Here is a 15,458-nt window from a genome sequence, read left to right as displayed (position 1 = left end):
ATTGCTTCTTCTTCTGATAACATGTAGGAGAAAGCAAGTCTCTAAACTTCTATCACCTGGCCTCACTCTCATGTAAAAATACTTAGTTGACAATTCTGACAGAAAGTACACGTGCATGTACACGCGCGTGTTCGCGCGCGCGCGCGCGCGCGCACACACACACACACACACACACACACACACACACACTTTTATTTTATCTTGTTTTTTAAGATAGGGGGGTCTCCTTACACAGACCAGGCTGGTCAATCTTGTGATCCTCATGCCTCTGGCTCCCAAGTACTGGAATTACAGGAATGTATCACCACACCTAAGTGATATCTTTCTTTAGGAAAATGAAAACCAACATGGAGCTCACGGTAAAAATTAAAAAAAAAATAACCATCATTTAATTAACAAAGTGGGTTGAGAAGCAAGAACATCAGTATATGCTAAAGTCTGAAGAGGGTCCATGGAAAAAAAAGATATTTGTAAAGTTTGGGTATCAAATCACTTTTTAGTTAATTTCAAAAGGCAGAGGTACCATGCAGTAAAGAATTCCGGCCTGGCCCTTTTGTATTGGCTATCAACTTCCAAACCACAGGAACAGAGCAAACAAAACACCTCTTGCTGCTATGCAAGAAATGATGACACATAAAAAGGTAGAAGTGTCCTTGGAGTAATGGGCCAAGGAAAGGCATGCACATGAACTACGTGTCTCCGATGTGATGCAGGACACATCTTCACGTATATGGATTCCATTTCCTTGAAGTGATGCAATGAAAAACACAAGATCATGTGCCCCTGATGAGACACACAAGGACAAGTCATTATGCATGAAAACAAGATGCCCCTGAAGAGATGCAGAATACATCTTCCTGTCCATAGATCATGTGTCCTTTATGTGACTCACTGAAGATATGGCACCATTTAGTATTGTTCCAAGCGAACGATCAAATTCCAATTGATGAACAGCAACTTGGTATATTTACTCTTTCATCCAGAAGCTGACTTGTGTGTGCGGGGTAAAAATTACAAAGGAACAAGCAGAATGTGCAGCTACCACAAAGTATCCCCAAAGTCTCCTCTATAGTTCAGTTAAAGTGTCACAGAAAATTCTTCCTTGGCTAGCTGAAGGACATTTGCAGCCAAGGTCTGGAAGGTGGCTATGAGAAGCCATGACCATGAGGTTGGTATGGCTAAGTGTATTATTACACATGCAAGCAATGCAGCCTCCCCAGATTTGGCCACCACCAACTGAGGTGGAAGACTATCTTCCCAGATCCCCAAATAACCAAGTAGCTTTTCAGGGAACTCTTAGAATTCAATAACCTCTTCCCCTCTAACCTTTCAGAGCCTCCTACACTCAGCCTTCTCATCTAGAAATGTGTCCTCTGCCAAATGCTCACTGGGGACCTGTGGTCTATCACCCAGCTTTGTGGCCTCCACCTTCACAGGCTGCTACTGCTTATTACTTACCCATGAAACGCACACTGATGAACACAATCCTGCCTCCAGGGATAACTGTAACTCGCCCACAGATCAAACTGAGCCTATCTGTCACACCCCCACAGTTTGTATGGCTACAAGGATAGCTTCTAAGAATGAACATGTGACTAACAAGACATGTTAAGCCATGTGTTTCCGGGCAACAACTAGGGGTAAAGCAGTGACCACATCCTCCAATGTCACCACAAGGACAGGAAAACTCAAAACTTCTGCAGGCATCCAGACTAGCCTAGGGGTCACAATGACACCAAATCAGGATGCTTCAGAAGTGCAGCTTGAGCCTGGAGGCAGAATTAAAGGGGCAGAGGTAGACAGAGAAAGCAAAAGCAGCTTCTTCCGATGGCATCTTCTTGTTCCCAGAAGACACTGTGAGAAGAGCAGGCAGAGTCCAGACTCTTAAAAGAACCAAAAAGGGAAAGAGGAGTACCTGGGGGCCCTATGAAAATACCCACGGCAGGAGAGTCTGCTTAGCAGAGTCCAAGCTCTGGGTCCCCTCATATCTCTTCCTTCAATAAAGCTGTTGTTTTCCCTCTCTCCATGTCTTAGTCTTGTCTTTCCCAAATGTTTAATTATTTGTTCATCCCATAGAATGACTCTGTTATCCCCTAGAACCACCAGCATCCCTGGTACATGATCAGAATCCATCTCACCTTTGGATGCCACCCAACTTACTTGCTGATGAATCTATTTGAGTTTTCTCTCACAACCAAGAGTAGCCTGACTTGTGTTTTCTTTATCAACTTGTATCAACTTGATTTGTGGATTTTTTGGCTAACTGCATTAACATTTGTTTCTTCTCACTGAAAGTCCAAATTCTCAGCAAAACTGCATGTGTAAGAGTGATAGCTTCATTCCATTTGTTCTTCTCTTGGTTAGTATAGGCCACTAGGTTCTCAGTGTACTGTAGGATCAATTTTAAGAACCTGTTAAAAAGACAGTGAGGAATTTTAGTTTCTTTGTCTGTCCTATTATAGAATGTAGCAGCATACATGTCTTGTCTTCTCTTGGAAATATTCCTAAAATTTACTTAATTGTGTGTGGATTCAAGAAGAATGCATGCAAAATGAAAATAAGAGAAACTGTTATAGAAAAAACAAAAATGCTGAGGCCAAGGCTGTCAACACTGGGATGAGTTTTATAAGACTCAAGATTCTTTTCACACGCTCAGATCTTGACGCGATGTTTCTGTGATGGAACAGAATTCCAGAGACTTGAGGGCCATCTGGCTCAGACTGAGACATGACAGAGTCACAGTGAGAGAAGGTCCTGCCCACAGTCTCTCCGGGTGCCAATGTGGCATGACTTGGCTTTCTTCCCTCTGTGCTGCATGTCTCTGAAGAGAAACACCATTCCTATGGACAATGGCCACCAAACAATTTTCCTTAGATAGTCCATAGAAGGGCAGCAATTCCAACTGATTAGGAAAAACATCATTTTTATAGTTTCAGATTTCCCCTCAGTTTCCCAAGTAGTGTAGACTTTCCCATAACTATCTATATTTATAAAATTTTCATAAACATATGCTAAATGAACGGTACAATGAAACCCACAGAGCCTTGGTCTAGGGAGTGGCTCTTCTCTGGGGACACTTGGTGATGTCACTGGGGAGTGCTACTAGCATGTGGCCAGATGCCATGGATGACACCCAGTGCCACACAGTACCCAGAGACACTTCAGGCCATGTACTAGTGGTATTAAGGCTGAGTACCCAATCCAGCCCTGCACACTGTGAACAAGGCCATCTGCACTTGTCTCAGCTCTAGTCAGCCATCCTCGTCCTGGTGTCATTTCTGTTGCTGTGATAAAATAACCTTACAAAAATCAGCTTAGGGGAAGATGGGCTCATTTGGCTTAGAATTCCAGGTTACAGTCCACCACTGCAGGGAATCTCAGTGGCAGGAGCCTGAGATAGCCGGTCACACCACATTCAAAGTCAACAGCAAAGAGAAGCAAATACACTGCCTGCTTTGGACTCAGCTATCCATCGCTCTTCTTATACAGTCCTGGGTCCAAAACCAGGGAATGGTGCCATCCACAATGGGCTGTGCCCTTCTACATCAATTAACAATGAAGGCAATTCCTACAAACATGCCCACAGGCCAACCCGATCTAAAAATTTCTTCAACTGAAACTTGTAACTCCAGGTTGTGTCAAGCTGGCAATTAAAACTAATCAGTCCAGGGTAGGCAGATGGTTCAGTAGGCACAGCACTCACCAAGCAAGCCTAGTGACCCGAGCTCAATCCGGGAACTCATGCAAAGGTGGAAGGAGAGACTGGACTGAACGAGCTGTCCTCGGACTTTCACAACTCCCCCTCTCAGCCCCCCTCCCCCAGAGTAATTTAAAAATACTTTAAAAAAAGTATCAAAAAGCTAAAAACTGTGGCTGGCACATGCCTTTAATACCAACACTTGGAAAGCAGAGGCAAGCTGACCTCTGTGAGTTCAAGGCCAGTCCGACTTCATGGTGAGTTCTAGGCCAGTTAAGATTACACAGTGAAACCATGTCTAAAACACACACACACACACACACACACACACACACACACCATTGTAATCCATAGATGCTTCAATATGCAAGGACTCCTACCCCTTGCCAAGTACTGCATAAAGCCAGCTAAGATATGAAACACTTGTAGGCATGGATGGAGGCTACATCACAACAGCTATGGCCAACTGACCACAAGACATATTTGTTTGGCTCTGTCCAAAGAGTCTCGTGAGCTCTGGGGCCTCTGCATGTGGACTGGTCTACACAAAAGTTTATCTTAGTTTCAGACTCCCTAGATCTGGATGCTGTTGAAAGGTAGAATTCCCAAGTCTGAAACTGTCAGCTGTACTCAACTAAAGTGACTGTGGGTCACTTGGATGTGGTGGGGTCTGTCTCAGGGCTCAGACTTCAGGCCACTGAATGGTCCACACTTCAGGATCCTCCGCCAAGACCATCCTCACAGTCTGTAGACTGTCAAGTTCTGAGTGGATTCTCAAGTAAATCAGATTCAGTTCTGTGAAATGTGCCTATAGGAAGCAGTTTCAAATGCCCACAAACTTAGCATCACATTGTACAGAGAAGATGAGCAGGAGAGACTGTGGGGTCAAACCATCACCAAAGGAATAGCCAAGAGAAGTCAAAACTTCTCAAGATCGCCTAAGCACCATCTTACCTCAGATACTGCTGACGGTCCTGAGCACTTTTACCGTGGACAGTATGAACACTGACCAATTCCAGTGCAAGGAGCAACAAAATCAGGTAAAGCACAGGAGACAGAAGTCTAACACTGAAAAACGATGAACAGAGCTAAGATTCTGACAGTCCTTTCCATTTTTTTAAGGAAAAACAACACTTCACCTAATCATCACCTTTTTTAATTAAAAATTTTTATACAATTATTTTGATCATGCTTTTCCACCTTTTCCAATTCTCCCCAGATCCTCCCCACCTTCCCACACATACAACTTCATATTTGTAAGTGTGCTTTCTCTTTCTCTCTCTCTCAAAAAAAAAAAAGCACACAATACAAAACAAAATGAAAATCAAAATAAACAACAACAAAAATAAACAGAATGGCAAAAGAAAAAAAAGCCATAAACAAAACAAAAAGCATGCAGTTTGTTTTGCCAACACCTTTTTAAAATCTCCCTAGTCCAACTACCTGGGAAGATGGCTTTCCTGTCCTTTATACTCAGCCGCCCTGCTCTGCCCTGCCCCAGTCTCTGGGGTGCAGCCCAGCCCTCCTTGCCCTTCACATTCAGGTCACAAAGAGCTTCCCTTCTGTAGCAGCAGCAACAGCTTTGATCTGGCTCAGTCCCAGCTGCCCCCAAGAATACTTACCAGGTCAGCCCCAGAGACTGCTGCTAGGTCCCATGCTCTGTGCCCACTAGCACCAAGATGATAAGGTGTCTTAACTTTGCTAGATTCCAAGAAATTCCTATTAAAGCCCAACCTTATTTTGCCCATGAGACCAACAGAGATGCTTAAAAACACTTCACTCCATTTTAGAGGGAAGTGATGTAATAGCACTCCTGTATAAACTGAGGGCTCACCGAGAAACTTCTGGAAGGCAATGACCAAGCAAGAGCTCTGATAGGTCTACAAAACACCTCACCATTCAACCCAAAGTTCTAGAAATGTGTCTAAAACAGTTATTTTTTAAGGAAATGTGAAGAATCAGTGCTGGCCAATCCAAGGGAACATGCTCTAGGGCTTAAATCCAGACAGTTATTTTGGGTGGTGGGACCCACTCCCGCAGGCTAAATTTAAAATTCCTCTACAACAGTAGACACTGTAATTATTCACTGGAAAGATCAGCACCCACCCAAACTTGAGAAAGGGCTGCTGAGGAGGGGAACCGCCTACCTGCTGAGCATGCGCAGATAGTTCTGCCGCTGCCGGGAGCGCAGCCTATGCTCCACCCACTGCCTGTGTCTCAGCTGCAGAGAGGCAACGACCTGGTCAGAGACGCGCTGGCATTGGGCGCTGATGCCTCGGAGCACAACCAGAACTTCCAGAACGAGTCTGGGGCAGAACAGGGTAGGGATGCGTGTGCTGCAGAGTTCCTGGAGCAGCTGGGGCCACCTGCAAGGGACACACAACACCAGGGAAGGCCACTGTCGTCTCTTCTTCTGATTTGAATTGGTTTGGAGTCTGCTGGTGTAAGTGGGACCTCAGCAAGTGACAGGTAAATGCAACCGCAGTGAACAGAGCACACATGGGAAACTTAACTAGACACACGGTACTTGCACAGAGATCACCTAAGTTCACCTGATGACTTCTTTTGGGACACAATATCAAACTGCTAAAATTTAGAATGGAAACATTAAGTCTGATGTCATAAATTACCAGTTATGTTTCTTCAGTACTCACTTCTCTGGGGGAAGACCATCCAAGCCATTTACAGCGCAGGTACTCCCGGGAATATGGTGGCAGAACTCACACAAAATCTTGCTAATTAAAGAGTTGCAGGCAAATGCTTCAGAATTACCTTCCAATCTGAAGAACACACAATATTTAAAGGTATACTCCAATAATTAAAACTTCCACATTATTGATAATATAAAATGATGTTTTATTGATAATATAAAATGATGTTTAGTGTGCAGTGAACTTGATCTGAAATTTAGTTTCCCCAACGTAAGTGAAAACAGGCATCATGACAGGATGAAATGAATGACAGGGGAAGCTGAACGCAAGGCACTGTGCGGAAAGAAGGTGATCTGCAGCTTGCCCAGAGTGGCTCTACTACTCGTGTATCTGCTTTACTCTACGGTCCCCAGATCTGTGTCCCTCCTCCTCCTCATGTCTGCCCAGCCCTTACTGAAGGGTGCCTTATCTTCCCGACAGACACCTCCAGTCTGTGCTCAACTGCCAACAAACTGGGCCCAGCAGTTCCTTTCCAGAGGCCTGCTAACAGCCTTGTACAAGAACCCATGTCTACACGACCCAGCCATGGTCTACGCGACCCAAGGGTACATGCAACAACTTAGGTGGCATACTCCCCAGTCCAGGGGACACGCACCTGGCTGCTTCCTGACCAGGCTCTTCCGGCACAGGCAGCACAGGCCACATCCTGAGGCTTTTCTCACAGTTCAGCACCTGGGAGGAAATATTTGACTGCTCTAAGGTTTTACAATATCCTAGAAAGTGTGTTTTCAACTGTCACGGATATTGAATCACTTTCTAGAAAATATTTGTAAAACTATTACAGATTGCATATTTGAAAAGCATATGGTGAGCTCAAGTATTTCACACGTTCATCTGATGGACTGTTAAGACTACTGCTGGTTCTTACTGTTGGGGTGATGATGAGCATGTTCACAAATATGACATCCTCAGTTGAGAGGGACCTACCTCCCCTCCTCTGAACTGTGACTAGCTTTGGCAATCGTTCTGTGAGTGAGAGCACACAGCACAGACGAGGGAGGCATGTCAACACTATCAATCACTTGTCAGCATCCAGGTGAAGCCATACAACAGATCCTTCAGCAGGTCCTGCCCCACGATAATATGAGAAAATTAAGTGGCAGCTGTGTGGACATCAATGAATGTGAGCAATCTTCTGCAGCAGCAATGACCTTATAAAGCACAGGATGTCACCAAGTAGTAGATAGATAACAGATGAGGGTCCAAAATAGCCAGGGTGCTCTCTGGGGTCATAGAAGAGGACAGCAAAGGGCACAGGCTGGGGACTCAGCAATCGGGTCACCGGGTAGTCTACCTTCCAGAACCTTCCCTCCTGTCCTCCTTGTCTCTTTAAAATGCTGGTCCTTGTAGGTAAGTTCTGATACTTCTACCTTTCTAATGTTATCTGTAGTATGGAAGGATACTATCCATGCTCCTGCCCCCAAACCAGAACCCACTGGCCACAGGATGGAGGCTAATTGGCTGACACGCCCCTTCTTACCCATACTGCTTTAGCTATTCCCTCCGAACTCAAACATCTCTCCTGGAGGAAGTGTCTTAAGGAGCTTATAAGATTCAAGAGCCCTCCCCATGGTTAGAAGTAGAAGCCAACTGCTGGGAAGAGGACACTCTTGGCTTAGCTGACTGCAGTTGTATAGAAAACTCCAGGGTGTAGCCTTTGTGAGTCATCACCATTGCTGGGATGGACATCACCAGATGCAGCTGCCTGAGTCATCTAGGCACCCTGTAAGCAACTCCCCCAAACTCACTGGGTGGAATGGCTTCTCTGATCTGTTTGTTGGTGCTCTATCTGGGGAGAACAGATGTTTGTGCACCTCTCCACAGGAAAAGTCGCACAATGGATGTATTTGTCAAACACAACACTAGTCAAGCCTTGGTCCCCGACACTGCCTCTCTAGGTCTTTCCCAACACACACACACACACACACACACACACACACACACACATACACACACACACACACACACACCAGTTTACAGCAGCCCTGTGAGGCTGTGCTCTCTTGCCAAGTCTGTGTAAGAGCCATTCTGAGTGTGACATTCATGGGGGTTCTTCTTGTCCTGTCCCCTGCCATATACAGAATAAAACATCTGAGGGCTGGGGAGATGGCTTAGTAGTTAACAGCACGTACCTGTTGTGTGGCTTACAATTGCCTATAACTCCAGCTCTAGTGGATCAGAAACCTCTGGCCTCCAAGGCCACCTGCACTCATATATACATACTGCAGCCCCCTACATAAAATCTTTTTTTAAAAAAAGTATGAAGCATTTGAAATAATCCCCAAATTGGAACTATCTGGTAGAAATGCTTGGAAGTTTGTTTTTAAAATTGTAAGTTAACAGAAAGTTGTCTTATATGGTAGAATAAAAAAAATGACATTCTCACGTGATAAAACTTGCTTCTATCTCTGGGCAATGACCAGTGACAGCAGCCATCTAGGTCCCATGCTAAACACCCCACCTGTCACCCTTGAGACAGAACCACCTTTAACTCTGAGACACAGAACTTGAGCTGCAAGCTCAGAAGACTGAGTCACTTGACCAAAGCCATACAGTAAGGGACCAACTGGTCAGGAAGTCTGACAGGGCAAGGCCGTGGGGCCCTTCTGATGTCTCTGAAGGGAGATCAGTATCACACATGTCCCCTCTCCCAAACACTCTGCACGTGGCATACCTGTTTTTGAAGCTGGAAGGCTGGGTGGCAGCGAGATCTGTAGCTTTCTGCAAGACTAATCAGCAACTGTATTGTTGCTTCCTCCTAGTTCAGAAAATTGCTGTTAGTCACTACAGTTCTACATTTGGGCTTTGTCTTCTTCTGAATCACAGTCACTTAGAGTCCTAATCTTTCACTTCATCTAAAGCATGGTAAAACTCTTCACTAAAACAAGATGGACCTGGTAGTCAACCAATTGACTAAAATGGAGCTAACTAGCCACAATAATTTACAAAGATCACATCCACCCTGTCCATAGCATAGCAAAACTACAAATATATAAAGAGAAAAAGATCCAAATACAAAAGGGAAAAATTTTAATGAATGAACATCAATACAATTAGAGGAGAATTACATGACCATAAAGTTATATATAATTGCCAAACATATAAATATTAAAAACAAAGATAATATAGTATGTTCCAATGGCTGTTATAAATATATAACTGAAAACCTGTATCAGCAACTGGAAACCACAAAAGCATAAAGTCAGGGAGCCAGAAGTTGGCAGACGTCAGAAGCAGAAACCATCACATTCTCAACAGCACAGAGCAATGATTGAAATGACCAAGATCAAAGTGCTGAGGACATGTGCCAACTTCTCATTCACTGACAACTGCCAGCCTGAGCCACAGCTGTGGGCAGCATCCTCATGGTTGCAGTCCCAGCAGGGCAGAGACTTGTGTGAAGACTGGGGATGAGTGCTGGAATAGGGGGACAGCGTATGCCTTTAGGCCAGGGGAGAGCATCCCCTTCTGCTCTAAGATATGAAACCACAGACAGGCTCTACATAGAGGGACATAATGTTCCAAAAAGGATCTGGCTGTTGTGTTGAGAAAAGGGAAGAAGGTAAGCTGTCAGAGCAAGTGTCCCTCCAGGAAGTGAAGGTGATCTGGCCAAGTGGTGTAATGGAATAACACTGAGTAATAGACTCAAGATGTATTTTAAGACGAAACTGAGTATAGAATGTGAAACAGGGATGAGAGGCTTGGGGGTCTGTGAGCCTCAGAAGCTACCTTGTGGAGATGTGCTTAGTTGGGAGGGTGGGGGTCCACATTCATCATAGGCCTGAAGTCAGGACATACTTGTTATTGGTAAATTTTTTTCTTTGACACAGGGTCTTGTACATCCAAGATTGGTCTCAAACTCCATGTAGCTGAGGATAACCTTGTGATCCTTCTGGGCTGGTGGATGTCTTTCTATATGCTGTGAATATATGTTGTTCCCATTGGTTAATAAATAAGCTGCTTTGGCCTATGGCAAGGCAGCTTAGAGGCAGGTGAGAAATCCAAGGAAAGAAACAGAAAAAGGAAAAGCAGAGGAGAAAGATGCCAACCGCTGCCAGAAGAAGCAAGATGTGAAAGAACCAGTAAAGCCATGGAACACATGGCAAAATATAGATTAATAGAAATGGGTTAATTTAAGATATAAGGGCAAAAGGACAGCCATACACCATCCATACAGTTTGTAATATAAGACTCTGTGTGTTCACTTGGGTGCGAGCAGCTATGGACCATGGGTGAGAGAGATTTGTCTGGACCGTGGGTCTAGTCAAGACCACAGGAAAACTTCTGACTACATTTGGCGCCCAACGTGGAGCACAAACCCACGGCCCTGAGATTAAGAGTCTCATGCGGTACCGAATGAGCTGGATTTCCCACCTGCCTCTAAGCTGCCTTGCCATAGGCCAAAGCAGCTTATTTATTAACCAATGGGAACAACACTTCTGCCTTCATCTTCTGAGTGAGGACTGGGATTACAGGTGTGTGACACCACAGCTGGTTTATGCAGTGCTGGGGGTCAAACCCAAGTCTTCGTGGATGCTAGGCAAGCACTCTACCAACTGAGCTACATCCTCAGTTTCTGAATAGTGAGCAATATAGTAAAAGATGTCAGCTTCCCTGTGTGATTCTACTAGATTATTCTTTTCAGTTTGTTTTCTGAGTCTGTTTACTTTAATGACACAGCTCACAGGGAATATAAACAGTGAGAACAGACAAGACAATTCTGAGGCGACAGGAACGCGAATTGTCTTTAGTGTCTGGAAAGCACTAAACAGTGTCATGAAGATTCAGCAGAGAGCAGAGCTTCCAGCAAGAGAGCCCAGGGCTGGAGCCTGATGTACACTGAATAAAGATGTCAGTTCTTTGCTGTGGGATGTTCTGTATGGCAAATGTGTTGCTCTGATTGGTCAATAAATAAAACACTGATTGGCCAGTGGCTAGGCAGGAAGTACAGGCGGGACTAACAGAGAGGAGAAAAGAAAGATCAGGAAAGCAGAAGGAGACACTGCCAGCCTCCTCCATGACAAGTCTCATGTGAAGACACGGATAAGTCACGAGCCGCGTGGCAAGGTATAGATTTATAGAAATGGATTAATTTAAGCTATAAGAACAGTTAGCAAGAAGCCTGCCACGGCCATACAGTCTGTAAGCAATATAAGTCTCTGTGTTTACTTGGTTGGGTCTGAGTGGCTGTGGGACTGGTGGGTGACAGAGATTTGTCCTGACTGTGGGCCAGGCAGAAAAACTCTAGCTACAGTTCTTCACATGGCATTCAGAAAAGTTGCTGGCAATTTCAATAAGAAACACGGAAAGCTAGGTTCTCTACCTCACTCCCAAGAGGAACTAAATTCTACTTGGAGAAAAAGACAAAAACACTAGGAAAATTATGGTTATGTTCATAATTTTTTGAATGCAAAGCAGCTTTCAAGAATGATATCAAAGGCAGAAGCCAGAGGGAAAAAAGAAGCCAGAGCTAAAATCAAGTACATCACCGAAAACAGCAGTAAGGTTCCTAAAGTGGTGGGAAAATACAAGTGAGCAAGGACAAGGCAGGGCCAGCAGCATCAGCGAAGAGAAAACCAGGCCTTACTGCTGTCTGTCTGTCTGTCACAGACCTTACTGATGTCTGTCTGTCACAGGCCTTACTACTGTCTGTCTGTCACAGACCTTACTGCTGTCTGTCTGTCTGTCACAGGCCTTACTGCTGTCTGCCTGTCTGTCACAGGCCTTACTACTGTCTGTCTGTCACAGGCCTTACTGCTGTCTGTCTGTCTGTCTGTCACAGGCCTTACTGCTGTCTGTCTGTCTGTCACAGGCCTTACTGCTGTCTGTCTGTCAGTCACAGGCCTTACTGCTGTCTGTCTGTCAGTCACAGGCCTTACTGCTGTCTGTCTGTCTGTCTGTCACAGGCCTTACTGCTGTCTGTCTGTCTGTCACAGGCCTTACTGCTGTCTGTCTGTCACAGGCCTTACTGCTGTCTGTCTGCCTGTCTGTCACAGGCCTTACTGCTGTCTGTCTGTCTGTCTGTCACAGGCCTTACTGCTGTCTGTCTGTCTGTCACAGGCCTTACTGCTGTCTGTCTGTCTCTCACAGGCCTTACTTTTGCAAACTCACTAGCAGAGGGGCCCAAATGAACCAGTCCTCCACCATTGCACTCAGAGTTTCTTCTGTCAAAGGGACAGCTCACACACCCAAATGGAGATCATTTATCTAAACGATGGTCGACTGATGCAACAGGATGACAGACAGCCAACAAAAAGGGCAGGCACAGCAAAGATCCCAAAAATAGCCAATGAAAAACACTGCTTAAAGGACAAAGCATTTCTTCCTATGAGCCTATCTGGGGATACCTGTGGAAAGAACAGAGAAGCAAGGACACCCAACTTTTAACAGCTTTCATCTCTGGCAAAGGGGATTCCTGATGGCCTTTACATATTATAATAATTTTTCAATCTTGCTTAGACTTTTAAACAACTTAAAAAACAATTGCCATATATATAATCTAAAAACAAAAATACCACCTGCAATATTATAACTAAAATTATTTACTTTAAAATAACAAAATCATTAGTTTCAGAAGTGCAAATACCCTGTTCCATGAATTTGATATATATTTGTAGGAGTTTCCTGTATTTGGCAAATCATGTCTTATAACCTGTTCTTTGGTTTTTTAATACCAACACTGCTATGAAGAAGAAAGGCAAAGATGTGTTTATGAGAGGACAAATTATTTCAGATTCAAAACTCTGATTTTCAGAGAATGCATGCATGTGTGTTGTTAATTTACAGATATTCTGATGGAATAATACTGTAACTCAAATTAAAATGAAAAAATGGTCAATAGCTAATCATATTTGAAAAATAAGACATGTTTTTCCATTGCTAGTGATGGTAATCCTGACAGCCACCCTCTCCCCTCTGTGGTACCTTCAGCTCTGTCAATGTGTCTTCCGCAGTGAATCTGAGCAGAAGCACCAGGGAGAATGTGAGCAGCTGGCTTGCTGCTTCTCTCGGAAATTCACGTAAGTTGATCTCCCCATGGCTTAAACGATCCCGGATACGAGGACCCTCCTGATAGTTCAGGAAATCCCACAAGAATTCCTTTTAGAAAATTAACAGAGACGCATTCTGTGAATGTTGTGAGCACAGGCAAAGGCACAAGGCAGGGTTCCAGGCAGCTCCTGGCTTGTTTACAAACTGATGGGAAATGTGAGTCTCAAAGAGGGCATTCACCCCCTCCTGCAGCTGGGACTGTCGCAGGGCGCTCTTGCTCACATGGGCGCTCTTGCTCACAGGGCCTGCCTGCAGGAGCTGACCACCAACCATTGGGGCAGCTGCCTGGAAGGGGCTGCTGCTCAAGGCACTTATCTCTGTTTTTCTTACCCTCCTATGTGGAAGGGAGATAAACACTCCTCCTGCTGGAATGAGCATAACCAAGCAGGTCTCCTTGGCCCATTCCTTCCCCTACATTCCCCATGGACCACTCCTGCATCTCACATCAACAAAGAGAGCTGCTCCCTCCTCTAACAGTACATGCCCAAAGTCTCTCTCTGCCAGACTATGGAGAAAAAGGTCAGAAAACCACTGATGTGGGCAGACTGCCAACAGAGGAAGAGTCCAGGGAATGCAAGACAAAAAAGAATACCAGATAAATTAGTCATCTTGCTGTCTGTGGGTAGGAAGGGATGCCAAAATCACATAAGGAATGGGAAGCAGAACCCAGCTCTTCTCTCAGTGAGGTGGAATAGACAAAAAGTATCTACTACAGTCTAGAGCAGTCACTGTAGTGTCCCGATAAAATATAAAATGCTGATTGGAAAATGGGTCAAAACATTAATCTGTTTTATCCAACACTTAATCTTAGAGATATTTGACTACACTTAATCTTAGAGATATTTGACTGTTGCTAAATTTTATAAAGCAAATATAGCTCGTTCTTTACCAAAAATACATAGAACCAATAAATAAAAACATGTTTAGAAAGAGGGCAGCCAAGTCGTCAGGCATTCAAAGGGCATGGCACTAACCAGAATAAACAAAGCCCAGAGCCCACAGGCAGTCACTCCTGATGAGTGTCTGTGACAGGACAGGAGGACAGCACAGCAGCAGGTCAGGTCCTGAGCACACCACAAGTCACACTGGCTCTAGACACCAGCATGTTCACAAACAGAGAGACCTAAGATACCCAAATCTTTACCATGGCAGGCTCTCCGAGGAAATGAGGAAGCTGGTTGATGCTACCATCATTCAAGTGTTTTGCCAGTATCTAAAACACCAAAAATAGATTAATCAACAGGCTGTTAAACTGACACACACATATGCATAATACATAACCAAACTCATGTACCTACACACACGGACATTGATCTGTACACACACAATTAGAATATTCATACTTCTAAAGTTGTCACACTGGTTAAGGACAGTTGTTCTCAACAGTGGTCATAGCCAGTCATGTCAATCTGTTTGCATTTTCCCACTTTGTGTTTTGTGCAACTACAGAAATGAGATTAATAATACTAAGGCCTCAAAATTAACCTGAAAGCTATTTAAATGTATTTGTTTGAAACAGATTTTCAAGTGCTACAGGTTGCCTCCAAATCCTGCCTCTGCTTCACAAGTGATGGGATTACAGGTATATGCTGCCATTCTGGGTGTATTCAGTGCTGGGGACTAAACCCACAGCATCATGAGTGCCAATCAATCATTCAGTCAACTCAAGCAAGGCCCCAGAGCTGCATTCAAATCTAGCATAAGCTTCTTCTCGTTTACCAACATTTTCCTGTAAACATGCTGTTTATATCTTTGTGGTTTTTATTAGTAGTGTTAAATTATTTTAAATTTGCTTATTTTATGTGCATGAGTACCTTGCCTGCATGTGTGTATGTGCAGCACCACGTGCATGTCTACGCATGGTTGTGAGCCACTGCCATGTGGGTGCTTGGAACTGAACCAGGTCCTCTGCACAAACAGCAAGTGCTCCTAACCACTGAGCCATCTCTCCAGCCCTCATCCTTGTGTTTTGATTTGTACTTAAAAGGAGATGATTTTTT

At 44.4% G+C, this 15,458-nt stretch overlaps 1 protein-coding gene across 16 annotated transcripts in view; it reads right to left on the bottom strand.

Moving 5' to 3' along the window:
- Window positions 1-360: 360 nt before the first annotated feature.
- The window catches only part of Ermard (ER membrane associated RNA degradation), a 23,686-nt gene continuing 8,588 nt past the window's right edge, over window positions 361-15,458 (bottom strand). For 6 of the 16 annotated variants that reach the window (XM_076552967.1, XM_076552970.1, XM_076552966.1 and 3 more), the window contains exons 11-18: window positions 14,603-14,671; window positions 13,333-13,506; window positions 9,083-9,166; window positions 7,004-7,080; window positions 6,352-6,477; window positions 5,845-6,063; window positions 4,652-4,765; window positions 361-2,411 (exon numbers count right to left, since the gene is read on the bottom strand). In XM_076552967.1, coding sequence (XP_076409082.1) covers window positions 2,225-2,411; window positions 4,652-4,765; window positions 5,845-6,063; window positions 6,352-6,477; window positions 7,004-7,080; window positions 9,083-9,166; window positions 13,333-13,506; window positions 14,603-14,671 — 1,050 coding nt within the window. In that variant the 3' untranslated portion in view covers window positions 361-2,224. Of the gene's footprint in view, window positions 2,412-2,605; window positions 2,841-4,651; window positions 4,766-5,844; window positions 6,064-6,351; window positions 6,478-7,003; window positions 7,081-7,335; window positions 7,477-9,082; window positions 9,167-13,332; window positions 13,507-14,602; window positions 14,672-15,458 lie in introns of those variants that run through there. The other 10 variants (XM_042261940.2, XM_076552968.1, XM_042261936.2 and 7 more) reach the window with 3 other exon arrangements.

This window comes from Peromyscus maniculatus, chromosome 16 (genome assembly GCF_049852395.1).
Source record: "Peromyscus maniculatus bairdii isolate BWxNUB_F1_BW_parent chromosome 16, HU_Pman_BW_mat_3.1, whole genome shotgun sequence".
NCBI classification, from domain to species: domain Eukaryota; kingdom Metazoa; phylum Chordata; class Mammalia; order Rodentia; family Cricetidae; genus Peromyscus; species Peromyscus maniculatus.
The sequence above is the reverse complement of the archived record's forward strand: the minus strand, read 5'-3'. Positions and strand labels throughout refer to the sequence as shown.